The following is a 26,348-nucleotide window of genomic DNA, read 5'->3' as shown; positions in this document are numbered from 1 at the left end:
AAGGCAGTTGAGAAAAGAAAATTTGAGTATAATCTGGTGCATGGAAGTGATACCACCCAAATTCCTGTAACCAACCAAACCCCTTGGATTATAACTCCAAATTTGTAGAACCATTTATTCATAGGAATCAGGAACGAAGATAAATAAAGAAAACTGCACATTACCGACTGCAACAGAAGCGGAGAGAGGGCACCTAAATTAATTTGAGCACTACATTCATTACATTTTAAAAAACTGCAATATCTAGAAAATGATTTTTGAGTGTAACAATGGAAGGAGAGGAGAAATTATTATGTTCAATAGGCACATTAAACTCAAGCTCAACAGTTGAACGCCGAGTCAAAATGAGTGTGTTGTAGTCATAATGTCAGTTTCAATGTACAGAGTGAGAAGTTAGAGATGAGCCAATTTGACAACAGAGGCATCATGCATATTCCCCTTTCTTCCCACGAGGCGTTGAATCTCATTTCAAATGAAAAAGAAACGGTTTGATTCTAACAATGACATCAAAACTCTATTCAGGAGAAAAAGAAACCAACAATTGCATATCTGACACAGATCAACAGGGGAACACCTCCACCATTTGCTTCTTCTGCTCACACCTTCAACAACTCCTGAAATACAATTTGCAAATTCATGTTCACTCAACCACTGCAAAAATATTGTTGATGATAACAAAGTAAGTTCAGTGCCTTGTAAGCACTTCGTGAAATGAAGAGATCCCAAATAAAAAACCTACCAATGCTCGTGCTTAAAGATTATAGTTCTAATACCCAGAGAAAGGAACAGTCGAGATGGATCATACCTTCTCTTTCTGCTTGTATATGACATCAATCTTCTTCATATAGTCATCTGTCAGTTTCTGCACTACGAAATCATCTTAGCTTGAGATAATCAAAATACGATGCAATTACAAATGAAACATTAAGAAATCAAATCACAATACGGGCACCAGAGAAACAAATCCCCTAATATATAAATTCGACACTAAATAACTACAAGAAAGTTCTTCGTCATCTTTTATGTAATGAATACATCTGGTTTCCCAACAACTTGTGATTTAACCAAAATTTAGCACAAACAAGAACAAGGTTTGATGCCTTCAGAAGGAATTACATCCTCCACTCCTATCTGGGCCTTTATGCGAACGTATTCAAATTCCATCTCAAAATTGACTTAGGATCAAAAGCTCTAAACAACAGAAACAATAACAAACCTGCAAATCGCTTGACAAGTCCTTAACATTATCTTCCGAAAGTTTTTTCTCCTGATACAAAAGATAAAAACATTAAGGAAACCAGTAAGAAGTAAAACTATACAAGAGACAACGGAGCTTGCTCTTTAGAAGGCAGATCAATAAAACATAGAAGCGGAAGAAAAGCACCATAAGATTAAGGTATAAAGATGTATGCTTTGCTGACCTTTTCCAGTTTGTCATAGGCTTTCAAGGCATCTCTTCTTATATTCCTCACCGCCACCTGTAAACAGGAAGATGCAGGATGTCATCTCAGAGTTCATGATCAGTAGCTGTTTAAGCATAGATCCCAAAAGTCACGACAAATAAACTCATTGCAACCTGGATCAGGACATATATCTCAATCTATTTTCATCTCCACCCCCTTCCCATAAAGGAAAAATAAAACCATACCTTCCCTTCCTCTGCCTGCTTAGCAACAACCTTTGACAATTCCTGCAGTGTAAAGTACGCAAATATATCATCCACAGAGGCAGGGTGAATAAGGAAGGAGGGGCAATCTAGATTAAAAAATTATATAAATAGTGGAGATTAATTTTTTTTCTCTTATTTACCCCCAACTTTTCAAAATTGAAAAATGACAGGTATAAAAAGTTAGAATGTAAACTTCTGCAACTTCAAGAAAATTTCTGGCTCTGCCCTTATCATCCACATTCACTTGCTAATAATGTGAGTTGAGGAAAATACCTTTCTCCTTTCGGATGTGAGTTGAGGGAGAGTCAACCGTATGACTTCTCCATCATTGTTTGGAGTCATTCCCAAGTTAGAGTTTACTATGGCCTTCTCTATTGACTTTAAGCTGAAGATGGTGACTCGTTAAGAGTTAATGCTGATATCCACAGACATTATACAAATATTACACTGTAAAGCTGGATAACATCATTCTACAGCTAATGATAATATGATGATTATTATGTCCACAGCAGTCTCAACCAATGAACGCAAAGAACTCAAGATTAGAGAAGATCTAATGGGTCCATGCGAAACATTTTATACAGAAAAACAGGAATTACAATGACGAAATTCTGAAGCCTTAAGTAGGTCCCTCTAAGAAAAGCAAGCTAAGAATAGTAACATGTATAGATTTCAAACGTATAAAAGATTGAGGAACATCCTCAATATTCAAGGGTTCATGGTAAAAGGTATGGTTATAGAAGAAAACTTGTCCTTTCGTTGTACATATACCCCTTCCTGATTCTAACATAACAGAGATTTGCAAGAACTTAATCGGTATAGTGTTTGATTTTTATAAGGTAACGGGCACAGACCAATGACCAATAAATCCCAAAAGATTTCCAAAATCTATTCAACTCAGCCAATTGACATATGGAATACCTGGATTTATCATATGGCTGGATCAAGAGAGAGCTTGCATCAGGTGTACTAATTTGGGCAATGCTCTTCAGGCCAACTGGACTGCCGTAATACTCCACCTGAAAAATCATGAAAGCGGCAAATAAAATTTTGATTGTCATGATACTCATTTGAAATTTGAGAAAAAAAGAAAGAAAGAAAGAAAGAAAGTTCTAAGCAGACATATTGAGGCAGCTATCCACTAAGCGACCCGAATTTAAGAATTGCCAATACCTCAATCTTATCGAGCATGGCAGGGTTTGCTCTCCCTGTCCTTATTGAGTTGAAACTAGACCGAACAGTATCGATAGTCTTTTCCATCCTTGCTCTCTGGAAAGTAATTGGATGATTATTGGCACAATTTTTCCTAAATTTAGATTGCTTTATTAAAAGATGCAGCAACTCTCCAAATCAATGATCATAGGAACTCACTACATCTTTCTCAATCAATGCTTTCTCCGCTTCAATTTCTTCGATAGTTGCCGCCCTTATGACTCCTCTTCTAAAAAAAATTCATAGCCAAAAAGAGGAGGAGAAGAATATCAATACAACTGAAAAGCCACCACAATCAACTTCAGGTAGCAATAAGGCAATGATCAATCCAAATATGCAAAATGCTTGTATGTTTACCATTTCTCTAGGGCGGCAAGGTCCGTAAGAAAGTAAATGAAATAAAATAAATGGGCTTGCCTGTATTTCGACAGATTCCCTGATTGAAAGGGCTGGGTAGGAAGCATTAGGGCATGTCGCCTGATCCGGATGTAGTTTGAAGCTGATTTCCATGAAGAAAGATGCGTGGTAGTGGAGCCGCATTTGACGCAATTTAAGCCTGCATTATAATCTAGAAGGAGAAGCGTTGCAGTAAAGAAAGCAAAAACGAGAAAGCAAATTTGGGTTGAAGAGCGAGGTAGACGTACCTCGGATGGAGAGGAGGGCTTTGGGAGGGGGGATTTGTTTGGGTTGGAAGACAGAACGGAGAGAAGTGGTGGAGGAGAAAGGCGTCGCCATGAAAACCGAAATGAATGAAGCGAAGATGATAGAGATGATGAAGGGGAAAGGTTAGGAGTTGAGAAGTTGTGGATAAGAGATTGAATTGCGAAAGCGAGGAATACAGTACTATGCCAGCGGCGCCAACTGATAGAGATAAGATGGGAAGGTTAAAAAGTAAAAAATAGAAAATAAAAAAGGATAAAAGTCTCCGGACACCTCCTCCCACCTGCTTCCATCCTCGTTTCCACCAAAATTTTCAAATTTTTTCATTTTTTTTTTCTTTTAAAAATCTTCTTTTAATGAATAATTCCTTCTGCGGACTGTTTGTTCGTTTCATAGCAACGTATTATCATACAAGCACCAGTTCTCCACTTTCTCTTCTTCCTTCTTCACTCCTCTTCTTTTATACCCCATGGAGCTAAAAGAATCAACGGCTTTCCCAGTGCCAAACCACCAACAAGACTCGGATTCTTACAATTGACGGCGGTGGAACAACCGCCATTGTAGCTGCTGCCTCTCTTGTTTACCTAGAGGACCAGATCCGCATCAACACCGCTAGCCCCTAGGCTGGAATCTCCGATTTTTTCGACCTCGTTGCCGGAACTGGGATAGGCGCAATTCTCGACGCCGGTTGCTGGCCGGAAAGTCGATGGACAAAGTCCTGAAGGAAGCTTTAAGAAAATTACGAAATATTAAGACACCCTAAAATGGTTTGGGTTCGAATTTATTATCTTGAGGGGGTGGGGGGCCCACTTATGAGCGGTGAAAAGAACTTGTCTTTTTGGAAAGCAGCCGACTGAAACACAAAGCATTCAATAAAGGTAACTTCTTTTTATTATGGCCACATAATTTAATTGAAATTAGTAGTTCACGCAGTTTCGGAACGTTGGTTTTGGTCGCCACCCTGTTATTTAAATCTCTAGTTTTTTCAAGACTAGCCGTTGCAATCTGCTTTTTCCCTTCTTCTTCTTCTTCTTCTTTATTCATATTCCCCTTCCTCTAGCTCATCCTCATAGTCATGGCAGCCTCAGTGGATTCTCCGTCATCTTCACATCCCAACCAGGTTCTTCTTCTTCTCTCTCCCTCTCGCTCTTCTTCTTCTTCTTCTTCTTCTTCTTCTTCTTCTTCTTCTTCTTCTAATGCATTTTCTTTCTGCAATGATTTCAGGGATCGACCAGCTTCGTGGGTTCTTCCCCATTGTTCAGTCCGGCTTCCGATAAGCGTTTCTGGAGCTCCCTTCGAGGTAGAATAGACTCCCTTCTTGAGGAACGGAATGTAAAGTCTTCAAATCTGGATCCTATCATGCCCCACCAATTTGTGAGTGCCTTTTCTCTTCCATTTTCTTGCTCTTTTCGGGCCAAGTCAAGCTCTAAAATTTTGATGGGTTTGTGGGGATAGAACACCAACAAATCGGAAAGGGCAAAGAAATTGAAGGAAGATTCTTTGCTTTTGCTGAGGGGTTTCGACTCGGTTGGCTATACCCTATCTCAGCTGTCCAACAATTTGGATAGTGCCTTACAGGTAACGTCAAACTCATTCCTTCCATTTTCTTTGTTCTATAGTTTCCATTAAGGACTTGCAATCTTCTTTTGTTCAAATTCAGTAAACTGTGCTCTTGAACCCCACAAATGGATATTTGATTTTGAGGTATGGTTTCAGGGCGCTAGGGATCTCGTCAAAGCGCCAACCTTGACGGAGATCTTCCAGAGCAACCTCAAGAACTCGGAGGTTGAGGGAGGTGATTCCAAAAGGAAAGCCAATGAGTGGGAGGTGCCCAAGCAAGCAACAAAGAGAAAATTTGATGACAGTCATTGCTCAGAAGAATCAGATGTCGATTTAGAAAAAGATGAGCAGCAAAACCCAAAAGACAAGCTTCAAAAGGCCAAAACTGTTGGTTTCCTTATCCTTTCATCTATATTTGAACACTCAACCCAATCTCATTCTTGATCAATATTAACTTTTGGGCCTGCGTTTCTTCAGCTTGCAGTTACAATGGCAACAAAATCAGCCTCTCTTGCAAGAGAATTGAAATCATTGAAATCCAATCTATGTTTTATGCAAGAGCGATGTGGTATACTTGAGGAAGAGAATAGAAGACTTCGGGATGGGTTTTCCAGAGGGGTCAGACCAGAAGAAGATGATCTGGTCCGTACCAAATTTATGTTTATGATTGTTTGTTCTTCATTCTTCCCAGGTGTGTAAATTAGATGATGATTTATATGGAGTCTGTTTGTTTGATGGAATATCAGGTTAGGCTTCAAATGGAGGCACTACTTGCTGAGAAATCCAGATTAGCAAACGAAAATGCAAACTTAACAAGAGAAAACCAATGCCTTCACCAGCTTGTGGAGTATCACCAACTCACATCCCAAGACCTCTCTGTATCTTACGAGGAAGTCATCCAAGGCATGTGCTTGGACTTCTCCTCACCACCACCAGCCATTGCTGAAGAAGATGAAGAAGATGAAGAAGAAGAAGAAGAAACCAGTGGAACACCTAGAGTTGATCTTTTTAGCTTTTCTACCTCACTTGATGAGCTCCACCAAGAAGAAGAGTAGAGGTGATTTTGGAGCAGAAGATTTCAGAGCTTTGGTCTTCAGTATCTTTTCATTTTACATTCCTGTAATCAAGTAACTTGATGATCGTCACTGCATTTATTTAGTTCAGAAATAAACTAATTTATTTAGATCATCTTTTTTTTCCCTTTACACGCCAAAGCAAGTTTTTGGTACGTCGTTTTATGCTACAAGACCTTCAAAACATATCATAGCTTAACAGAAGAAGAGAGGAGGAGGAGGTATGGAGTTCAAAAGAGAGATTGCTTGATAAGAAGCATTGGAGACTAAAATCACATCCTTCATTTTCTCCAGCACTTCAGAAAGCATTCTACTCCCTTTCTCATACTAAACAAACCAAACCAAAAGAAACCCTGAAGAATACTTTTGACCTTCTGATCTTAGAAAGTTTTGGAGAATTAGATTTTTCAAAGTTTATATATCAATTGGTGATAAGTTTTCAGTTAGCATGGGAATCTCATCATTCTGGTCAGACAATGAACAACCAATTAAAAGAAAATGGTAGGATGAAATGAGTTTAAAGACAAAGCATGCCATTTGCAAATTGGTTGGCAGGCGCAGTAGAGACCCTGTTTTCTCAATGGAAGGATTGGGTTGCTTAGGACTTGGAAGGAATGAGTTAAGTTGCCCTGCCAAAGTTAAACAACCATAAATATTGAGAGAATAAAAATGTTTCCATTCTAACACTTCCTTCCTTCTCCTAAAACCCAAAAGGTAAGAAAATCATGAACAAGAGGTTAATACACCGAAGGAAACAAGTTCCTACAACTTTCGCAGTGTACATGCACCAAGTTATAAATCTTTAAAGTATTTGCAGTACAATATCGTACGCAATCCATAAACGCCGAATGAACTGAAATATTGAGCCAAGCTCCGGCCGCAGCCCATCCAGCAGGTTGCATCGGAAAAAGGTAGCATGGTCAGTTGAAGGTAACAGAAAACAGAGTCATGTTGGGATTTGTGACTGCATCTGTAATCAAATTCGGCAGCTTTGAGATCAGGGACACGTGTTAGCTTTTCAGGGTATTCCTTCTTTTTCATGGAAGCAAAATATTGTTGAAGGGTCCGTAGTAAACACATGTATCGCATAGATACATGTATAAGTGCATATATGATATGCATAGATACATGTAGGTTAGTGACCCTGACATCTATCTATTGATACAAAAACTGGTAAAGAGAGGAAAAGAACAAAGGAAAATCTCAAAGTAGCTTCGCCTTCGCCACTTGAAGAGGATAAGATGATATCTTTTTGAAGAAAAAGCACCAAGTTTTAATGATAAGCGAGAGCGGGAAGCTGCATCCAATTATTCCAACGCTCATGGAGACGGTGCTTCTCCAGTTCCACCACCACTCCATCTTCCGCATTCATACCTCTCCTCCCTTCCTCAAACCAATTCCACCCTTACAAACTCACCCTCCTCTTCTCAGGACCTCCCTTCGTCGACGCCATCGTCTTTCCATAAACTCCGTTTCGCAGAACCCATTTCAATCCAGCAAATCGATTCCTAAAAATCCGGAAAAGCCACAGCCTAGAACTCTATTCCCAAGTGGGTTCAAGCGGCCGGAGATCAAAGTGCCCAGTGTCGTGCTGCAATTGGATGCAGCAGAGGTCTTGGACGGTGGTGAGGACTTGGATTTGATCGATAGGTCTTTGTCCAAGTGGATTGGGATGGTGGTGCTCAATAGTGGCGAAGGCGGCGGTGGCAAGCTCTACGAAGCTGCTTGTAAATTGAAGTCGGTGGTGGGTGACCGAGCTTATTTCTTGATAGCCGAGCGTGTTGACATTGCGACTGCCGTCAATGCCAGTGGAGTTGTCCTCTCTGATCAAGGTTGAGTAAGAAAAATACTTCCTGTCATCCCAAGATTTTCGTTGCCTCAAATTTTCATTGGGCATCTTTAGTTAAATGAAGGTTAAACTTGGGGGGGGGGGGGGGGGGGGGGGGGGGAAACGTGTATAAGCCACCTGCTTGATGTAAGATATTCAGTCTGGTTTATGATGAATATAATATATGAATTTCATAATTTTAAATCACAGGAAAGACGAACTGGGACTGCTATATATTTGTGCTTCGTTGAGTAATTTGTTTCCATTTGAATCAGGTCTCCCTCCTATTGTGGCCAGGAACACAATGCTGGATTCTTTATCAGATTCCCTGTTTCTACCTCTGGTAGGAAGGAACGTAAAATCCTCAATTTCAGCCGTAAATGCGTCCAAGTCTGAAGGAGCTGACTTTGTTATGTACGATTTGGATGAAGAGAAGCTTGATATGACAACAGATTCTGTGTTTAAGAATGTAAAGATCCCAATATTTGTACGACTTTCCTCATATGGAGAGAACACGAGGTTTGTTGAGGCATTAAAATGGATGGAATTTGGTGGAAGTGGGTTAGTAATCTCTTTGCAAGGTTTGAGGCTGGTGAGCGATGATGTTGTTGGTAAATTATTTGACTCCATATTTACAGAAAATGGAAGAAATGAGGACGCCATTGAAAGTGGTGCTCTTGAAACAACACAAGTAGCTGGTTTTGTTAATTTGGAAGATAGAGAAAAAGAAGTCATAGAAACAGAGAAGTTAGTATTGCGTGAGGCCATAAGTGTTATTCAGAAAGCTGCTCCAATGGTGAACATTTAATTAAACCATTTGGTATCTGGTTTACAAACTAAATTCCTAGCATCTTCCTTTGTTACCGTTTTCCTTATTTGATATCATCTGCATTTTCTCAATCTTGGATGGTTTTAAATGGCAGATGGGGGAGGTTTCGCTTCTCAATGATTCAGTTTCACAAATTGATGAGCCATTTATGCTGGCTATAGTGGTAATTGTGTGCTGAACTTCAACAAACTCTGGTTGCAGGATGTACATTGGAAATGGTATTTTATCATGAGCATTAGCCACATAATTGGGTCATACTTCCAGTTAGAACTGCATATGAAATAATTTAGGTCCGCTTGATAATCATCAAATTTTTGGTTCTGAAAATTGTGCTTGTGTTCTCATCATTCTGAGAAAAGAATTCTTTGTCAAATTCCAAAAACAAGACAAGTTTTTGAAAACGCTTTTTTTTTAGTTTTCAAAACTTGGCTTAGTTTTGGAAACATATGTATGTATAAAGGGGATAACAAAACAGGAAACTCATAGGTGGAAGTAGTATTTATAGACTTAGTTTAGAAATAAAAAATAAAAAGCTAAATGGTTATCAAAACAGACCTTAATGAGTCCTTTAATACAATTCTTTTCTTGTCGTCCACCTCCTTATGGGATTCAGTAGATGAAAAAAAAACATTACTACGACTAATGAGACTGATGTTTTGTATTTGTGACCAGGGTGAGTTTAACTCTGGAAAGTCAACAGTTATTAATGCACTTCTTGGAAGTAGATATCTAAAAGATGGGGTTGTTCCTACGACTAATGAGATAACTTTCTTGAGGTTCTCCAAGTTAAATTCTAATGAACAACAACGATGTGAACGACATCCAGATGGTCAATATATATGCTATCTTCCTGCTCCCATCCTTAATGAAGTGAGTTTATTCATAATCTCCTCTTGAATTGTTGTGATGTTATGTGCTTCATAAATTAGAATATGCCCCACTGGAATTGTTATTCCTATTTTCTTCTCCTTGATCTATATTGGCGTAACTTGTAAGAAGTGGTCCTTCGAAATTCAAAAGATATTAGGTACCCAATTCAAAAGATGTTCATTTCACCACATTTTAACAATTACCTTGGTGTATAAATTCTAGCTTTTCAAGGAATGCAATAAGTGACAATGAATTTACATTTATTAGGTATTAAAATTTAACTAGTTGTTTGTGAAACCCTATTTATAAGACATACGAAAGATTACTCTGTGAGTGACTATATCTAGTATTTCATATCGCATCCCTTGTTATCCCCTTCCTTGTTTCTATGTTCAGCAACATAGTTTAGAATCTCAAAAACAGTGAAAAGAAACTTAAGAATGATCTGAAACGTTACATTATCTCCATCCATTGGGATGCCCGCATGTGCATTAGAGTAGATATATACATGTGTCTGAATACAAACATGTGTTATTTGATGTCTAATTATAGTTTTTCTAATTTTTTTAATGCAGATGAACATTGTTGATACACCTGGTACCAATGTCATTCTTGAGAGGCAACAACGTCTAACGGAGGAATTTGTGCCTCGCGCAGATTTGCTGCTTTTTGTTATTTCTGCTGATCGCCCATTGACTGAGAGTGAGGTATGAACCATTACTGTAGTCTTTTTTATCCATGTGACTTACTACTTTATGTAAGGACTATTAAGTTGTTACCTACCACTCACACTTGGAGAGAAAATTTTGGAGTAAGCATTTTGAGAAGCCTGTACGTTTATACCTTTACAAGAACAGGTCATGGTTTGGTCGTAGATTGCGAATGGCCTCTTCACATCTGAATAAAATCATCTATGGTTTTTACTTTCAGGTTAGCTTTCTTCGTTACACACAACAGTGGAAGAAGAAAGTAGTGTTTGTGCTGAATAAATCTGACCTTTATCAGAATAGCCACGAGGTTTATTTAAAAAACATTTTTTTTTTCTTGGTGTACTTACACCAAGTATGTAGCCGGTAGATTCATTCTGCTCTGTTTTTATCCATGTAATTTGTGGCTTGGTTGCAGCTGGAGGAAGCCCTGTCCTTTGTCAAGGAAAATGCAGCAAAATTGTTGAATACTGAGCATGTATATGTGTTTCCAGTATCTGCAAGATCTGCTCTGGAAGAAAAACTTTGTGCTTCTCTGGATAGTGGAGAACCCTTATCGCCCTCTAATTCTTATTGGAGAAGCAGTAGCTTCAACGAACTTGAAAATTTCTTGTATAGCTTCTTAGATGGGTCAACAAGTAATGGAATGGAAAGAATGAAGCTTAAACTCCAAACGCCTGTTTCAATTGCAGAACGACTCCTTTCTGCTGCTGAAACCCTTGTGAGACAAGACATACATTTTTCCAAACAGGATTTGGCGTCGTTAAATGAATTAGTTGACGGTGTAACAAATTATGGAACGAAGATCGAAACTGAAAGCATCACTTGGAGAAGACAAGCCTTGTCACTGGTATATATACCCATTCCAAGTTTTTACTTTTCACTTATTCATTAGGTAGAGAGGCGAGTTTTTTCTATCTTTATTTACTGTCCTTGTGGATCCGTGTAAAAATGCAGATTGATTCTACCCAATCACGTATTATGAAGCTTGTGGAATCCACTCTACAATTGTCAAATTTTGATATTGCTGCCTATTATGTTCTGAAAGGGGAAAAGACTACCACTCCATCTGCTGTCTCGAAGATTCAAAATGACATCATTTCCCCTGCACTATCTGATGCACAAGTAACATTTTTTAAATGTTAGCCTTTTTGCGTTCTGAATTTATTAGATCCTTTTTTGTAACCATTTGGTTTTTAAAAATTGAGCTTGTTTCCTCACAATTTCTATAAAATACTTTTCAACTTTCTTCATCTACAAACAGTTTTCAAAACAAATCAAAGAAACTCACACGGTGGAAGTAGTTTGGTATGACAATTCTGTAATTATCAATGGACTTTGCCGGCTTCTAGTTATTTATTTGTCCTAAAAAGATATAGAGCTATGCATCCATCCTAGCTCCAGGGTACAGTTTGAATCTTCTAGTGTTTATGTTTGAAGATTTTCTGAAGCTTTGTTGATCCATCCATGCAGTTTTCTTGTTATCTCTGAACGTCTCTGATTATTCATAATTTTATGTGCCTTATAGAAACTTCTCCAAGATTATGAATCCTGGCTGCAATCATGCAATGCTCAGGAAGGAATAGTTTACCAGGAATCCTTGCAGAAACTATGGCCATCTATTGTTTTTCCAGCTACCCAGGTGCAGTTTGGGACCTATGAGTTGCTGAAAAAAGTAGATGATCAAAGTTTGAAAGTAATTAAGAATTTCAGTCCAAGTGCTGCTTCCAAGCTGTTTGACCAAGAAATTCGTGAAGCGGTGAGAGCTTCTTCTTAAGCCATGCTCGTCTTTTTTTAAGTAGGAAACTGGAAATTTTACTTCATCAACGATTATGAACTTCCCTGTTTTCCATCATCAAACCTGATGGTATATTGTTTTTTCCAACTTCAGTTTTTGGGAACTTTTGGTGGACTTGGGGCAGCTGGTTTATCTGCTTCGCTTCTAACTTCAGTACTTCCCACCACAGCAGAAGATCTTCTTGCCCTTGCCCTTTGTTCTGCTGGCGGGTAATGTTCATCTTCCTTTAGCCTTACCCAATAACAGATTTAACCATTTTGATGCATCTTCTGCAACTTCTTTAAACTATACGTTTGTTGGAGCAATAACTTAACTTCAATGACAATATCTGAACTTCTGACGAGGTTTTTTTTTTTTTTTTTTTTTTTTTTTTTTTTTTTTTTTCTGTTTGATAGATTTTTGGCTATTTCAAACTTTCCAAGTCGTAGGCAACAGTTGGGAAGTAAGGTAAAAAGAACAGCAGATGGATTTGCTCGAGAACTTGAAGCTGCCATGCAAGAGGATCTCAAAGAAGCTGTTAGAAATTTGGAAACTTTTGTGAGTGTCATAAGCAAGCCATATCGAGATCAAGCACAAAATAGGTTAGACAAACTATTGGAGATTCAAGACGAACTGTCCAGTGTAGGGAAGAAATTACAAAAACTGCAAAATGAACTTCAAAATCTTCATGTATCGTGACTACACAGAGACATAGAACTTTACCATCTTTCAAGGTCTTCTCAGTCACGGATGTTAAATGGAACGATGTCATTTTCAAAGTATAATGTTCATCTGCTTGATCCATCTTTTCTGGATTCCTTGTTGAGCAATGTCAACAGCACAAAGAGAGCTGAATATTTCCTTTAATATCTCATCCTTCACAGTTTATTTCCATATCTACATATTGATCCATAAGACGTCAGGATTTAAGCAAGGCTGGAGAGTTGGCCAAATTTGAAATGGAGGTTTCACTGCAGATTTATCTACTACTTTTCTACAGAATGGTATTTGGTGATAAGCCTTATCTAAATGGAATTTGGGATCATAACTACTACAGATGGTCATAGGAAAACAATCGCCAACGCAAGAAAAGGTTCTGTTGAGGTTTTGAAGTCGGTTGAACAAATTTTGAAGTAAGAGAAAACTCAAAACATGGTGAGATTGGTGAAGAGTGAGTTTCCATGAGGCTCTCGCCAATGGAAATGAAGAAGAGGAGGTGTACGTCCATCCACAAAGCTGAGCAAGAAAAGCTTGGAAATGTGCACAGAAAGCTTAGGCAGCGAGAGTGGGAGCGACATGGGTGAGACTGACATCTCTTTAATGACATTGGAAGCGGATGATTCTCGCCCCGGTGTCGGATGTTGGACATGGATGCAGAAGAAAGTTATCCACCTCCATTAACATCAATCAGCGGCGTCAGAATGGAATCCTACAGAGAAGATGGACGACTGGTGTTGAGAGCTGTTCAGAATGGAATCCTGTAGACTTCTGGTGGTGACTATAACATTTGTTTTTCTACTCCAAATATAGTTTGAAAAGATCATATTCTTTTCAATAACTTTGGGTAAAAGAAAAACAAGAGGAAGGGGAAGAAGAAAGGGGGAAATTAGAAAAACAGCAGCAACATGGGACTGACTGACATCATCATGAATATATTTAGTGGAAGGTTTCGTAGGTTCACGTGCAGGACAAATGCATGCAAACCCAAATTGGGCAGCTAGCTGTATATATAGCGATTAAATATACATCATCTTCTCAATGCCCATCCATTTACTTCAACCTAACATCAACAATCAATCAATCAATCATTTCATTTCGATCTATATGCAGCCTAATTAATTACATGCAAAATCGTTCGCAACAGGAAGAAGAACAATCACTTTAAGCTGTGCATTTCTCCTTGTAGATCATAATCCAAATACCTCATATCATTTCATTTTTGTGTATTCTCAATCCTCATTCCTCAAATGCCACCTAAATCCAAAGAAGCTTTCTTCTTATGCTCAAGTATCAATGCAGGGTATGATTTGTTGTATTGCCCTCTTCACCTCCAAAATGCTTGCTTTCTTCCCATCCATACCCTCCTTCACCTGATCATAGAACAACATATCACAACCTTAGGAAAATAATGCTCAGAATATGTATCTGATACAGTTGTATCCTTGGGTGGGGAGGAAGATATGGATTATAATGATTGAAAATAGCACATGACGATCACGGCTATAAAGACTCTATTGCTTGAAACTAGTGATGCGGTGATATGTTGTATCAAGGAGTTGATTGTTTAGACTAAGTATACCTTGGCCCGTAGCTCAGCTATGAAGACTCCATTGCTCGAGGATGACCTTACTGCTGTGGTCTCAATCCGTAGGCCTTGGAGAATAAGCAGGATATCAAGCAATAGTCCTTCCTTATATGGGCACTGCACCTCCAACAATCCCTCACTTCCGATGATTGAAACCTGCAAATTGGTTTTTGGGGACTCCACCGCCTTTTGCTTTGTACATCCATCCCCTACACCCTCCAAAATCCTTACCTTTCTTTTGCTTTGTACATCCATCCTCTGTAGTTCTTCAAAACTGGCCTTCCGACTACTCTCGAATTCTCTGTTTTGCGCTTCTAGATCCTGTATTTTCTGACGAAGATGCTTCAGGTACTCCACTGTGTCCCCCAAAATGGAGGCTTTGTCCATTTTCGTGGCGAACGGTACAATGGATCTTAGGATGATGAACTTGTCGTTCAGCCATCGGCCATCGCAAGATTTAGATTTAGATGGATTGTGGTCACAATGATGTTTGGTGTGAAGGAAGGGTACAGTATGTAAAATGTTTTTGAGCAAGCGTTGAGATGTGCTAGTGGTTCCCGTCGAAACACGACGAAGATCTGAGCAGTGCGTCCACTTGGAGAAGGCTGATATGGTGGAGCAAGTGACGGTGGTGATGGAGGATGAGTCCGGCCACCGGCTCGACTGGTTTAGGAGGAGGGCTGAGAGCGTGTTGGAGTAGTGGGTGTCCTCCTCTGTAAGCACTGCCACTGCTGCTGGAGAGTTCCCTATGTATATATACGAGCGGAACAAACAGTTAAGTACGAGTACATATAAAGAAGTAATGTAGTTTTGATGTTCACAATCATACAGAGGAGGAGAAGTTGGATACCTAGAGGTGGTGGGTGAATGTGGAAGTGTGGCGGTGGTGAGTGGGGCAAAGGGAGAAAATTGTTGGAAGTATCATCAGGCGAGCGTGAGCCAAGTCGGATGTCTTCAGATAGCTCAAGTTGCATTATTAACTCGCTTGGTTCGCCGCCCCGTGCAGCATTGCTATTGCTATTGCTATTGGTGTTGCTGGTTGAGCTGTCCGAATCCATCTCATCTTCTAATTCTTTCCGGTTGGTATAATGCTCCAATGAAGTGGCAGAGTTTGATGTTGAGAGCTGTGAGAGTGCTGGTTTTGGTGCTGCCCACTGCGTTGCTGCGAATACTGATTTCATGTGTTGGACCAATGCAATGTCTTCATTAACCTGAAATGTACTGTATCATTGTCTTTCATTTAAACTCATTTTGATGAAGCTGCTTAACACCCCAAGAAATTGGTGCTTACCTTATCTGTGGTGCCTAGTTCAACCACACCATCCATTACAGGAATGCAAACCACTGTCTGCATGAGATTCACACACTTTGTTCATGTAATATATACATAGTAGTCGAATGATGGGATCGTATTACCCAATTTATTTCATGAATAAATTGCTGGGATCGTATTACCCAATTTATTTCATGAATAAATTGCTGGGATCGTATTACCCAATTTATTTCATGAATAAATTGCTGGGATCGTATTACCCAATTTATTTCATGAATAAATTGCTGGGATCGTATTACCCAATTTATTTCATGAATAAATTGATGGGATCATATTACCTTTATGCCAGCACTCTGATGATCAAATCACGAGGGATCCCACGTCGCCCCCAAACCAACAACAAAAATATTAGTTAAAAAGCAGTCGAATGTTGTGACACAATCATCTATAAAAGTAGTAGAGCTGATGAGATAATGTAGAAGAAGATAATGTCAAAATACTTCTCAAGTTCTATTACAACCTTAAAAGGTTAGGATATTGGTTGGAAATTAACGTGACAGTTGATATATAAAATTAAAAAACACATATCACTTATTTACAACATCATTCACATGAATACATAAAATAGTTGATGTATAAAATTTGATTACGTGGTGTTATAATCTTCTAAATTAACTATGATGTTTTAGCATACAAACTATTCAAAAGTTGTGTTGGAACAATTTCATTATTGTTGTTACATAAACACATTCAAATTGCATGGTGAGTGCATGAGTTTAAAAGGGGAAATGGTTAGTAATACCTTAGCAAGAATAGCTCTGGAGAAAATTTTGCTATCAATCTCATTAGCACCTGTAATCCACACATGTTTGTTCTTCGCAAATGCCTTCCCAGGCAATCTGTATAAGTAATTTTTTTTCCTTTTTAAAGAAAGAAAAATAAAATTGATTTGAAATTAGAGCATTAGTAACCAGAAAGCTTACCCGAGTCCCGGAGGAAAAGAGAAAGAGAGACACAACAAATAGAACCACTCGGACTCCGTCAAGTCCTCGGGAGAGAGGGCGGCAGAGGGGCGGCGGAGGGGGTGGGTGTGAGTGCTACTGTCGGCGGCGGATAAGGAGTTGTAAAGATCCCTGAGCTGATGGGTTCTTTGAAGAGACAGAGAGGCTGCTTGTAGTTGTAGTTGTAGTTGTAGTTGCTGCTGCTGCTGCTGCTGGTGGCCGGTGAAGTCGGTGGCAGCTGCGGGGTGCAACGTCTTGGTGGTCTTGATGGGTCCGTTGTAGAACCCATCTCCCCAAACCAACACCCTGATCATTCAGTCATAAACCATAATCCGATGATTCAATATAGTATAGTATAGTATTATGAAGTGGAGAGATAGATCTGTGAAGAACTCAAAGAAACTAAAAGCAGCTAGTAATATGTATGCATAGTTTGAAGTACCGGTGTTGAGTGGAGAAGCGCCAGTAGAGAGAGTAAGTCCACTCCACGGATTGCACCGCCAACTGCAACAACCCTTCCATTTTGATCAACATAGACAGTCATTATTATGATCGCTTCTTTTCATTGTGAAGTGATGGAAGTGGAAGTGGAAGTGGAAGAAGAAAGAAGGAAGAAGAGATGGTTTTGGTTTCGAAATGAGGATTGAAAGTTTGTTGGTTAGTTTGGAGTTTTGAGTGAATATGGGCACCTCAGTTTTGACCGACTGTTAGCTTCTACCAAACAAAATAATAATAACAATAATAATAACAGAATAGCTCTCTCACTCTCCTACCCTTGTCTTATTCATTTACGCCTACTTTCCCCTCTCAGCTTTTATAATAAATACCATTTTCATTTCACATTTTACAGGGAAAGATGGTGCTTTTTCATTCAATACAACACAACACAACAAAACAATATTGAGGTTTAATTTGATAGTGGTGTCTGGTATGAGAGCAGATAACATTATGGGATTGCCATCGGCTTTGCAGTCTGCATTGTTTACTTTAAGGAAGTGACAAATGGGAAAGGACTGAGTCGAAACCAGAGAAAAAACAAACGCATCAAACAATTTATGTTTTTCTAAACAAGAACTCATAGGATTGGACGAAACCAAGAAAATAGATAGGGACCCTGTTTTGCTTCAACGTCAAATGTCTGGTTATACCTAAAGAAGATCAAAAATCAAGTCAGAAGACGAAGAGGACGAAGAAGAAGAGATGGTTGGTTGTAGCCTGAAGATTTCAGCCGCTTTTCTGGCTTTGTTTGGCTTCTTCGCTATGGTGGTGAGCGTTCCAAACACGGGAGTCAAGTCAGTTTTGTGCAACTCAGGAATTTTCACGGGGGGCGATCCTTTTGCCGTGAGTCTGGATTACGTTCTAAAAGAATTGGAGAGTTCGACTCCCACTACAAACAATTATGATTCTACAACATATCTCCTTATCCTAATTCCTTCGCTTACGGCCATGCTTCCTGCAACCAAAGCCTTACAACCTCAGACTGCACCACTTGTCTTCGCGCTGCTAAGACCAACATGTTGGGGTCGTGTCAAATGAGGATTGGTGCTCGTGCGGTGCTCAATGACTGTTCAATTAGGTACGAGCAGTACCCATTTGATGATTAGACGAGTCTCTTTCCTGATTTGCAATTAGCCCCCTCACTTGAGGCTGAGCCTGTTGATGTCGATTATCTCTTCTTTGAATTGCACTTGTTTCACTTCCTCGTCTCTTTGATCTTATTTGGGTTGGTCGGGACCCCAGATTGGTTTTTCTTTGTCAATTTTAAAGGAAGATATCAGAACGATGGTTGGTGCTTTCCTATGAACACTTTATTTGTTTTAAACCATTCCTCGAATAGGAAACCCGCACACACCCCCTCGTTGATTAGAAAAACAAGCAGATTCAGAAACCGCCCGGAGACGAGGTTTTAGAGGCACTAATTATAAAAGTAAAAACTGAATCACTTCAACTCAATTAAAAAAAGGTCTAGTACTGACCTTATTATATAATACGGAGTGAAAATATCTAAAATTCCACCTTTTACAAGTACAACATGACGGGCAACAAACTATTTCATCATCCCACTCTGTCGGACCTTCGAACTGCCACTTTAAGCGGTGGTACTTTGATCGTCATCAGATGGCCTCTGATCAGATTGGTTATCTGCAAGGTCGTCGGTATCCCGAGCCGGATCAGAGTTGTCCATGGCGGAGCGGACCCTATCGAGGAAGGGCTTGAAAGCCATCTCAATGGCGAGCCAACCCAGCGCTAAGGCTCCAAAGACGATAGCTGCTTGCTTGGTATCAGACTGTTTCTTTCCCATTTTTTCTTGCTGTGTCGGCTACGGCTAGGTCTTTCAGAGTTCCCTCCTACTCTTCCTCCTCACCTTAGTGACGAAGAAAATATTTGTTAGCAAACCATTAAACAAAGGTCAATTAGTCCAAGATCTTCCTTTAAGCACACCACGCGCCCACCCCCCGCCAAAAAAAAAAAAAATAAACACCGTTACTTTTAGAACTTTATCACACTAAGAACCGTAATGAAACAAGGATAAACGTAACATTTGCAAATCCATTTCACAAGAACCATAAACTGAGTTCTCTTTCAATTGAATCTGGACCAGATGTTTGCGTACTTCCTTATAATTTCCATCACGTCCTTGAAAAGGCAAATTCAAGAACCTGATAAGCTTCAGACTACAGAGCCTCTACCACCCCACGGTGAATTGCTTGTCCGAGTTAATGAAAAGAACGCAGTTGGAGGAAGAAAGAGCTCTAAACTCTAGAGAACTCTCGACTTTTATTTCAAGGTAGAAGAAAACGCCACCAAGAGTCTTACCATCATTACTTGCCAAAATAGTGTCTTCAGCAACCCTACGAAACAAGTTCATATTCATCATAACCAACTCAAGTACTTAATGACTACATCTTTCAGAGTTGAGTAAAGAAACGAAATATTAATTTGAAGACATACAAGAGTTTGATCATTGTTGATGATATTAGAGTAAATCATTAACAGGGGCAGATCCCAGCCACATAGCAAAGCTACATCGATCACAGAAAAAACAACTGAATAGCATTGTAATAAACATATGAGATCGGACAGTGAATTGCTATACCACATCTTCACGTCATTAAATTCACAAACTTTCCCTAAGATACAAGTGTTTACACTACGGAGATCAAAATTTGAAACTGCAACAAATCTAGCGTCCACGACCACGACCACGACCACGGCCTCGTCCTCGTCCACGCCCCAAAGGCTTCCCTATAGTTGCAAAAGAATGGGGAAATACATAAGCAACATATTTGACACTGGGTGGCATACGATTCAGTATAAACAATTTGACTTTCAGAAAACACCATAAAGTACAGGCAAAATGCAAAGACAGCGCATACCTGCAGTTGGTTTCTTGGGCTTGACCCTGGGTGTCTCTTCAACAAGTAAAGTCTCAAGATTCAAGCTGTCAGGTAGAATATAATATCTGATGTTGTTTCCCCTCACACTTAAATGATCCATGGTAACTGGATTTTTCCCCTTTAGAGTAAGCTTTACAGCCTTCAAATGTGTATTCATGCTGATATCCACACCTAAGTGATACAAGAAAATCAGCCCGTCAATGACTTCTAACCTTGACCAATGCTTGGTTTTAAGTAAAAAGAGTAAGAGCTTCTACATCAAGTTCATGCCGTCATTGTTCTTTTTTAAAAAAAAAATAATAATAATACTCATCTGAGTATGTTTTAGAAATAAATTATAGAAAACAGGAACGTAGAGCGTAATTTAGATGCTTCAACGTATTAGGCCAAACAAATTTCACAAGCCACAAGTGCAAGATAGGTTTTTATTTTTCATTTTTTTTTCATATCTATTCATTTCAGATCCAACTTGCGACAACTGACTGACCCTAGTATATTCTGTTGCCAAGGTAAGTCATAGGATAATAAATCCCAAGTAGGGAACCAACATGGCTTGAATCCATTCTCTCCAAGTCATTTGTTATTTACATGACCCTTATTCAATTAGGCCAAGTCATAGTGCACTGCAAGGTAGGTTATTCAAGCATATTGTATATATTGATTTATAGTTTCAAGTGAAATCCTACAACAGAAGGTGTGACCAACTAAAACTATGACATTGAGTAGAACTCTTCCATAAAAACAGTTGTAAGAAAAGACAACAATAATTAGTTTCAGAACCAACAGCACATAGAAAAATACATTAAGTGGAAGCTGGATAGGAGGTGTCCACAACAAAATGCAATCTCATCATAATCACCAACTTTTTTTTTTTTTTGGGGTGTGGGGAGGGGGGATATAAGATACTTGATCGAAATGGAGTTGGACTTCCCTTCCATTGGGTCTTGGGGTTTGGCTCTTCTATAAGTAGAGAAATAGTGCCCTCCTTAAATGGTCACGGTGAGAGGTGATGGTTGGCATATGGGGTGGAACCACAAGAATTTGCTATGAAACCTAAACCAAAGGTTACATTGGAGGATAATTGTGGAGTGCTTGTTGGCTCTTTTAAATAGAGAAATTGGTAGTTGGATTGCCTTTGCAGAAAAGATCAATAGGGTTCAATTAGAAGCTGGCCAAGACAAAGTAGTAGGATCCATTGATTCATCCAATTGTATCTCCACTAAAACCACTTTCATTGAACTATCCAAAACCTGCTAAAGCTGAAAAGTCCTTTGGTTAAATAAGTTATGAATCTCCCCAGGATAGACAGGATGTTTGTGCAGTCTCTTACTTACAGAAGCCTCAACACCCCAAGAGAAGCTAAAATAAAGTTCCCAAGTTGGGTTGTCACCCCCAGTTTGTAGCAATGTCGCCGAGAAACATCTACGTATTCCAAGGTTATCAAGAGCCAGAAGGCTTGTGGTATATCATGAACCACTCTAAATTGACAAAAGAATCCAAATTCCAATTATCACTTTGCACTGAGATATTCTACAACTTCCAATATAGTGGCGTACAAAGATGAAAACAGAATGGAAGTTGAAGTTTAAAAAACCTCTGCCGGTAAGTTCGTAAATCTAGGGTTTAAGGGTTTAACAAGATTAATGAAGTTTTTATGCAGTGCGAGTTAGTGAGTGAAAGAGAGATGGAAACCTGTGATGGTGCCATGGACAACGGTTCCATTTTTCAGCTCGATTGAAACTGTCTCATTGTTGAGCTTCATCAAAAACCTGTGAATTCATCAAAACCAAGTTTCTAAACATAAAACGACCACTAAATACATCAAACAACGAGTAGTTCGAGAAAAAAGAAGCTCAGAGTGAGAAAAAAGAAGAGAATACCTGACAAGCTTCATGATGGCGGAGGAATTGCAAAATGTAGGGTTTCAAGCACAGACAGACAAAGGAGGCGGGAGGGGAAATTTGTACAATTTCAAGTATGTGGTACGCCTGATAAGTAAATGGAGAAAATAGGTGGATATAAATGATAATATAAAGAATAAAAGGACGAAAAAGAAAATTACGTATAATAAATAAACAAATAAAGAAGTGGGGTGCTTGGTATGAGAAAATACTGCAGCTGGCGCGTACAGGTACAACCATTACCGTCGCTCCCTACACTCTCCGTCTCTGCTGCTCCGATTTTCCGCTCGTCTTTCCCTTCGTCCTCCTGGTTTCACCATTTTTATCAGTGAGCTTCCTTCCTTTTTGCCGTTCTCCATAGCTTCAAAACATTAACATTTTTCTCAGTACGTAACGTTAGCATTCTAGCAGGTACTAGAGGTACACGTTTTGTTTTGTAGTAACAATAAATCATAAGTTATTCCTTTTAAATAAAAAAACATCGATGATGAAGTTCGATTGGAACTTAGTCATATGTAGCTTGACTTTACATTTACAATGGCTTGCCGCTCCGACAGCATATTTCCCCCAGCTTTGTCGTGCTTCAATCAGACTAGCATTTTTTTTTTCTCTCTGTTTATGTTCTCCGTTTTCCCTATCGAGACATTTGACAAAATAAAGTCCTGATGCTTTGTTTAATTTTGTTTCGCTTCAGTTCCAGATGAAGATCTGTTACTTAGAACCTGTCGTTCTTTCTTTAATCATTATGTTTTTCCCTCTGGGCACTGTTTTTTTCTTTTTTTACTTACTTATTTTTCCATATAACAGTGTTTAACATCCTTCGCCATACATGTATTGGTATTCTGTCTGTTTTTCCTCTCGATCTTCTATTTTCTTAAGGCTTCTATGCTCCCTTATTGCTGTTTAGTGGTGATTTTCGTTTCCCAGTAGCTTCTTTTACTTATTTATTGGTCCTGCCCTTTTTCTTCATGAAAACCCAGGAATGCTTTTCCTGTTTTGACAATTTGTTGTTTACAAAACATAGCTAGTACTTTTTAACATCGTATTTTCAAAAACAAATGGAAAATATGGGGAAATGCCCATTTCATGTGCTAGTAGGCGTTGGGTTTTCAAATGTCCCTTGGGTATGCTCAGGTAAATCGATATATTGGATGCCCCGGGAGAGATGTTCTAGGAATTTTCGATTTATGTTTCTGATTTTTTTTTAAGGAGTTATTTGGTAGGTGACTTAGAGTTACTCTCAAGAAATCTGTAATCGTGTACTAGTTCCCTCTCAATTGTTCTAACAACGGTGACTTCGGCCGATTCTTTCTTCAAGGTTCGTATTTGATTTTTGGGGTGATTTGACGCTTTGGAGCAGCCCTAGCTTATTCTAAGCAAATTTTAGCTTCCTCATAAGTTGTAGCAATGCTAAGAATAGCCAGTCATTTTTTTAGTTCTTATCGTTAAGTGTTTCAGTTTGAGGACTGATTCCTTTTGAACTATTAAGGTTTAAAAAGTTGCAATGCAGGAAAAATGGAAGGACAAAATGGCTGCAATGGCTCTGTACAAATGCTCTCTCTGAATTTTGGTGCGAATGTCAACATTGTTTCCCAAGTACCTGGAGATTGTACAAACTACCACCATGTTTCGCCTGCTGATAGGAATCTAAACCAAACTAACTTCCCCCACATAATTGAGTGGACTCAAACTGCAAAAACGTCTCCGACCTTTGTTGAGTTTATTGCTGAAACTTCAAACTTTCCTAGAAAGGAATCTACCAAAGATATGATAGCAGTTGTTCCTGTCAGTTCCATTCAAACTATTGATGGAGTCTCTGAGATTCATGGAGAAATTTCATACAATCATCCCGCAGGTTCATACACTTCAAAACCTACTGATTCACGCAAGGTAAAGCCAATCTATACCAAGCCTAACATATGTGAAATAGTTATGGTCGTTACTGTGCTTTAGGCAATCTAGATCTTGTAAATATAAGGATATAGGCATATTCTCTGCTCTCAGTTTTGGGAACAATGTATATTAGCCCTATTTATTGCTGAATCAACATTTATTACTAAAGTACACCACTTTCTGGATCTTTTCATGTAATCCTAATATGTGACTTTCGGATCAGGACAATATGTCAGGTTGTCTATCCAAGCCACGTACCAGTTCATCAAGTAGACGAGGCTATTCAACTGACCGTGTAAGCGAAGCACCTTACCACTTGCAAAAATAAGAAATTAAATAAATAAAATCTATTACTAGGCTTTACAAAAGAGCAGAAATGTGGTGGCATTAGTTTGAATTGTGAAATATACTCAAATTAGGTTATTTTGTCATCCAAAGTGAAGACAAAAATTAGTGGTGATTCCATATTTTATATTTAATAATCTGTATGTTTACTTTTAACTAAGAACTAGCAAGATTGGATGTTATCTGTTGGGGCCAAATTTAACTTGTTTAACATGCCTTCTCATTTCAGCAACGCAGGATAAGGATAGCTGAAAGACTCGAAGCATTGCAGGCACTACTGCCTCTGGCTTCAAAGGTAAACTCGTGTGTCATTATGCCACAGAGAGGCATGAACTTTTATAAAATCTTCTAAGCACTAGATTGACTTGATACCGTTTATCATTATAATAATGCATTGAGTAAGCGTGCTTGAGCCATTCTGCTGTCATAAATTTCCTGAATTTTATTGAGGATAAAACTATAAACGTACTTGAATGCATTATCTTTTGAACTTTCCATTTCTTTACCTGCAGCATAGGATAAATATCTTCTTTAAATCCATTTTAATTTTGGTTTCGCAAGGGAAATCAAGCATCTGCTCTAGATGATGTCATTGACCACATCAAGTACTTACAGCTTCAAATAAAGGTAGGCATCTTCGCCCTTGCTCTGTTTTGTACGTTTCTTTATAGGGTACTTTACAGTTTTGATCCATATGTGCTTGTAGCTTGTTGGCTTCATGGGTCTTCCTAACCACTGCTGGTGTTGTGCCGTCAATTGATTCCCACACTTGGGAAAAATGCTTTCGACGGCTTTCCGTCAATCTATACATAGCTCATTTCCTTCTTAGTCTTAAACACACGAGATTTTGAGAGAGTTTTCAATCATTCTCTTTTAGTTAAAATATTTGATAAAGAAATTAATTTTGGTGGGTTTTAAATATTTGGGTGTATGAGGTACTTTGGTGAGTTGAGTGTGCTCTTTTGTAATCTCATCTTTTGGAACATTAGTGGAAACATTCTCGTCATCTTTGCATGTGGATGTAGGCATAGTCTGAACGACACAAGTTCTTTTAATTTTTTTCTTCTCTCTTTTTACATTGGTTATTCAGATTATTTTCACTGTACATTAGCCTCTGCTCAGGTTTGAAGGGATGTTGGCGTGAGAGAGAGAGATCCATATGCTGGTAATGTAGATAAGAATTTGGCTCATCGAGCCCATACGATGCTGAATATCTCAAATTGTATAAGCATTGATCCAAAATATTGGAGACTTGTAAAGAAATATAGTAAGCTAGTAGCAAAACCTTGGGCATGTTCTTGAGCAATAAGGGCCCATAGTCATAATGAATAATTGTTTCAATAAGCAGGCGACCTGCCAATACTTCGAAATATCTTAACGTACATAATGTTGTTACGGGTGAAGTTGCTTTAAAATGATTTTAAGGGTGTAGATAAAACTGAGGCATCTATGTGGCTGCGCAGGACTTGAGTCAGAGTAAAATAGGCGGAGAATCCTCTTCTGAGCCTTTCCTATTCGTTGAGGTATCATCACATGTTTGATTTTAGCATTTCACTACTTTCTTTTGGAAAGTTCATGCAATACTCATGTACGGCTTTCTACTATTATTTCCATACTTAGAAATTTGGGGATGGAAAATAGAAGCTCCTTTATTATTGCTTTTGGTAGGGATATGGCCATTACATGAGCCATCAAGAGATGCAGGGCGAGCCACTTGAAGAGATGGTAGGAAAATTGCTGGAAGTTGACCCGTTAGCTGCTGCTCAGCTGCTGGAGAACAAGGGTCTATTCGTGATGCCTATGGATTTTGTTGAAGGATTATGCTGAACCATTTAATCAACCATGGAGCTTCCTGTATGAAACAGTTCTCTCTCGGTTAATGCTTCTGCTTTATTAAGTACCTACGGCTTGTTAATCACCTCACTTGAAAGTAAAGATACCTGGGTAACACTGAAAAATGATAGTTTTGTTTGTCCGTAGCATCATTCCATTTTGGGAAAAAAAAATCTCACAAGATATAGTTTAATGGTCGTTTGACAATCATTCT

The 26,348-nt window shown here is 38.9% G+C and overlaps 6 protein-coding genes and 1 pseudogene across 16 annotated transcripts; 3 read left to right on the top strand and 4 right to left on the bottom strand.

Annotated features, from left to right (window-relative positions):
- Nucleotides 1-327: 327 nt before the first annotated feature.
- RRF (ribosome recycling factor, chloroplast precursor) lies at nucleotides 328-3,985 on the bottom strand. 3 transcript variants are annotated; one of them, XM_087124028.1, is made up of 11 exons: nucleotides 3,526-3,985; nucleotides 3,299-3,449; nucleotides 3,041-3,110; nucleotides 2,843-2,938; nucleotides 2,591-2,688; nucleotides 1,943-2,054; nucleotides 1,649-1,690; nucleotides 1,422-1,478; nucleotides 1,217-1,267; nucleotides 806-862; nucleotides 328-651 (listed from the first exon to the last, which is right to left on the bottom strand). In XM_087124028.1, exons 1-11 carry the CDS (start codon nucleotides 3,614-3,616, stop codon nucleotides 469-471), a joined length of 1,008 nt encoding a protein of 335 aa, XP_086980154.1. In that variant the 5' UTR covers nucleotides 3,617-3,985; the 3' UTR covers nucleotides 328-468. The 3 variants fall into 3 exon arrangements, with proteins under 3 accessions (XP_086980154.1, XP_023533411.1, XP_086980155.1); XM_023677643.2 differs by having other exon boundaries at nucleotides 328-614; XM_087124029.1 differs by having other exon boundaries at nucleotides 3,299-3,437.
- Nucleotides 3,986-4,279: 294 nt separating this feature from the next.
- Nucleotides 4,280-6,289, top strand: LOC111795311 (uncharacterized). Of its 2 annotated transcripts, XM_023677642.2 has the most exons (7): nucleotides 4,280-4,419; nucleotides 4,602-4,661; nucleotides 4,766-4,915; nucleotides 4,997-5,119; nucleotides 5,258-5,488; nucleotides 5,579-5,743; nucleotides 5,848-6,289. In XM_023677642.2, exons 2-7 carry the CDS (start codon nucleotides 4,617-4,619, stop codon nucleotides 6,154-6,156), a joined length of 1,023 nt encoding a protein of 340 aa, XP_023533410.1. In that variant the 5' UTR covers nucleotides 4,280-4,419; nucleotides 4,602-4,616; the 3' UTR covers nucleotides 6,157-6,289. The 2 variants fall into 2 exon arrangements, with proteins under 2 accessions (XP_023533410.1, XP_086980153.1); XM_087124027.1 differs by lacking the exon at nucleotides 4,280-4,419 and having other exon boundaries at nucleotides 4,505-4,661.
- A 948-nt stretch (nucleotides 6,290-7,237) lies between these two features.
- On the top strand, nucleotides 7,238-13,000 carry LOC111795670 (putative transmembrane GTPase FZO-like, chloroplastic). Of its 2 annotated transcripts, XM_023678218.2 has the most exons (11): nucleotides 7,240-8,006; nucleotides 8,278-8,798; nucleotides 8,926-8,994; nucleotides 9,504-9,701; nucleotides 10,277-10,408; nucleotides 10,632-10,718; nucleotides 10,827-11,258; nucleotides 11,366-11,533; nucleotides 11,937-12,167; nucleotides 12,300-12,415; nucleotides 12,602-13,000. In XM_023678218.2, the coding sequence occupies exons 1-11, from the start codon at nucleotides 7,451-7,453 to the stop codon at nucleotides 12,882-12,884; spliced, it is 2,793 nt and encodes a 930-aa protein (XP_023533986.2). In that variant the 5' UTR covers nucleotides 7,240-7,450; the 3' UTR covers nucleotides 12,885-13,000. The 2 variants fall into 2 exon arrangements, with proteins under 2 accessions (XP_086980152.1, XP_023533986.2); XM_087124026.1 differs by lacking the exon at nucleotides 10,632-10,718 and having other exon boundaries at nucleotides 7,238-8,006.
- Nucleotides 13,001-13,811: 811 nt separating this feature from the next.
- On the bottom strand, nucleotides 13,812-18,360 carry TT8 (basic helix-loop-helix (bHLH) DNA-binding superfamily protein). The gene is made up of 8 exons (XM_023678220.2): nucleotides 17,207-18,360; nucleotides 16,747-17,070; nucleotides 16,566-16,662; nucleotides 16,102-16,116; nucleotides 15,782-15,838; nucleotides 15,341-15,701; nucleotides 14,485-15,236; nucleotides 13,812-14,275 (listed from the first exon to the last, which is right to left on the bottom strand). Exons 1-8 carry the CDS (start codon nucleotides 17,296-17,298, stop codon nucleotides 14,189-14,191), a joined length of 1,785 nt encoding a protein of 594 aa, XP_023533988.2. The 5' UTR covers nucleotides 17,299-18,360; the 3' UTR covers nucleotides 13,812-14,188.
- A 357-nt stretch (nucleotides 18,361-18,717) lies between these two features.
- On the bottom strand, nucleotides 18,718-19,857 carry LOC147792542 (outer envelope membrane protein 7 pseudogene; annotated as a pseudogene). The gene is made up of 3 exons (XR_015421133.1): nucleotides 19,717-19,857; nucleotides 19,582-19,616; nucleotides 18,718-19,129 (listed from the first exon to the last, which is right to left on the bottom strand). The product of XR_015421133.1 is annotated as an outer envelope membrane protein 7 pseudogene (transcript).
- LOC111795674 (small nuclear ribonucleoprotein SmD1b) lies at nucleotides 19,680-22,196 on the bottom strand. The gene is made up of 4 exons (XM_023678224.2): nucleotides 22,043-22,196; nucleotides 21,855-21,931; nucleotides 20,142-20,333; nucleotides 19,680-20,010 (listed from the first exon to the last, which is right to left on the bottom strand). The coding sequence occupies exons 1-4, from the start codon at nucleotides 22,054-22,056 to the stop codon at nucleotides 19,949-19,951; spliced, it is 345 nt and encodes a 114-aa protein (XP_023533992.1). The 5' UTR covers nucleotides 22,057-22,196; the 3' UTR covers nucleotides 19,680-19,948.
- Nucleotides 22,197-22,239: 43 nt separating this feature from the next.
- Nucleotides 22,240-26,327, top strand: LOC111795672 (transcription factor LRL2). 6 transcript variants are annotated; one of them, XM_087124034.1, is made up of 7 exons: nucleotides 22,240-22,391; nucleotides 23,574-23,953; nucleotides 24,180-24,251; nucleotides 24,531-24,596; nucleotides 24,863-24,928; nucleotides 25,765-25,824; nucleotides 25,922-26,056. In XM_087124034.1, the coding sequence occupies exons 2-7, from the start codon at nucleotides 23,579-23,581 to the stop codon at nucleotides 25,940-25,942; spliced, it is 660 nt and encodes a 219-aa protein (XP_086980160.1). In that variant the 5' UTR covers nucleotides 22,240-22,391; nucleotides 23,574-23,578; the 3' UTR covers nucleotides 25,943-26,056. The 6 variants fall into 6 exon arrangements, with proteins under 6 accessions (XP_086980160.1, XP_086980159.1, XP_086980156.1 ...); XM_087124030.1 differs by having other exon boundaries at nucleotides 22,241-22,391; nucleotides 25,970-26,327; XM_087124031.1 differs by having other exon boundaries at nucleotides 22,338-22,474; nucleotides 25,970-26,327.
- The last annotated feature ends 21 nt before the right edge of the window (nucleotides 26,328-26,348 follow it).

This window comes from Cucurbita pepo, chromosome 5, assembly GCF_057944985.1.
Source record: "Cucurbita pepo subsp. pepo isolate OVF chromosome 5, ASM5794498v1, whole genome shotgun sequence".
NCBI lineage: Eukaryota > Viridiplantae > Streptophyta > Magnoliopsida > Cucurbitales > Cucurbitaceae > Cucurbita > Cucurbita pepo.
This window is presented reverse-complemented; position numbering and strand designations above follow the sequence as displayed.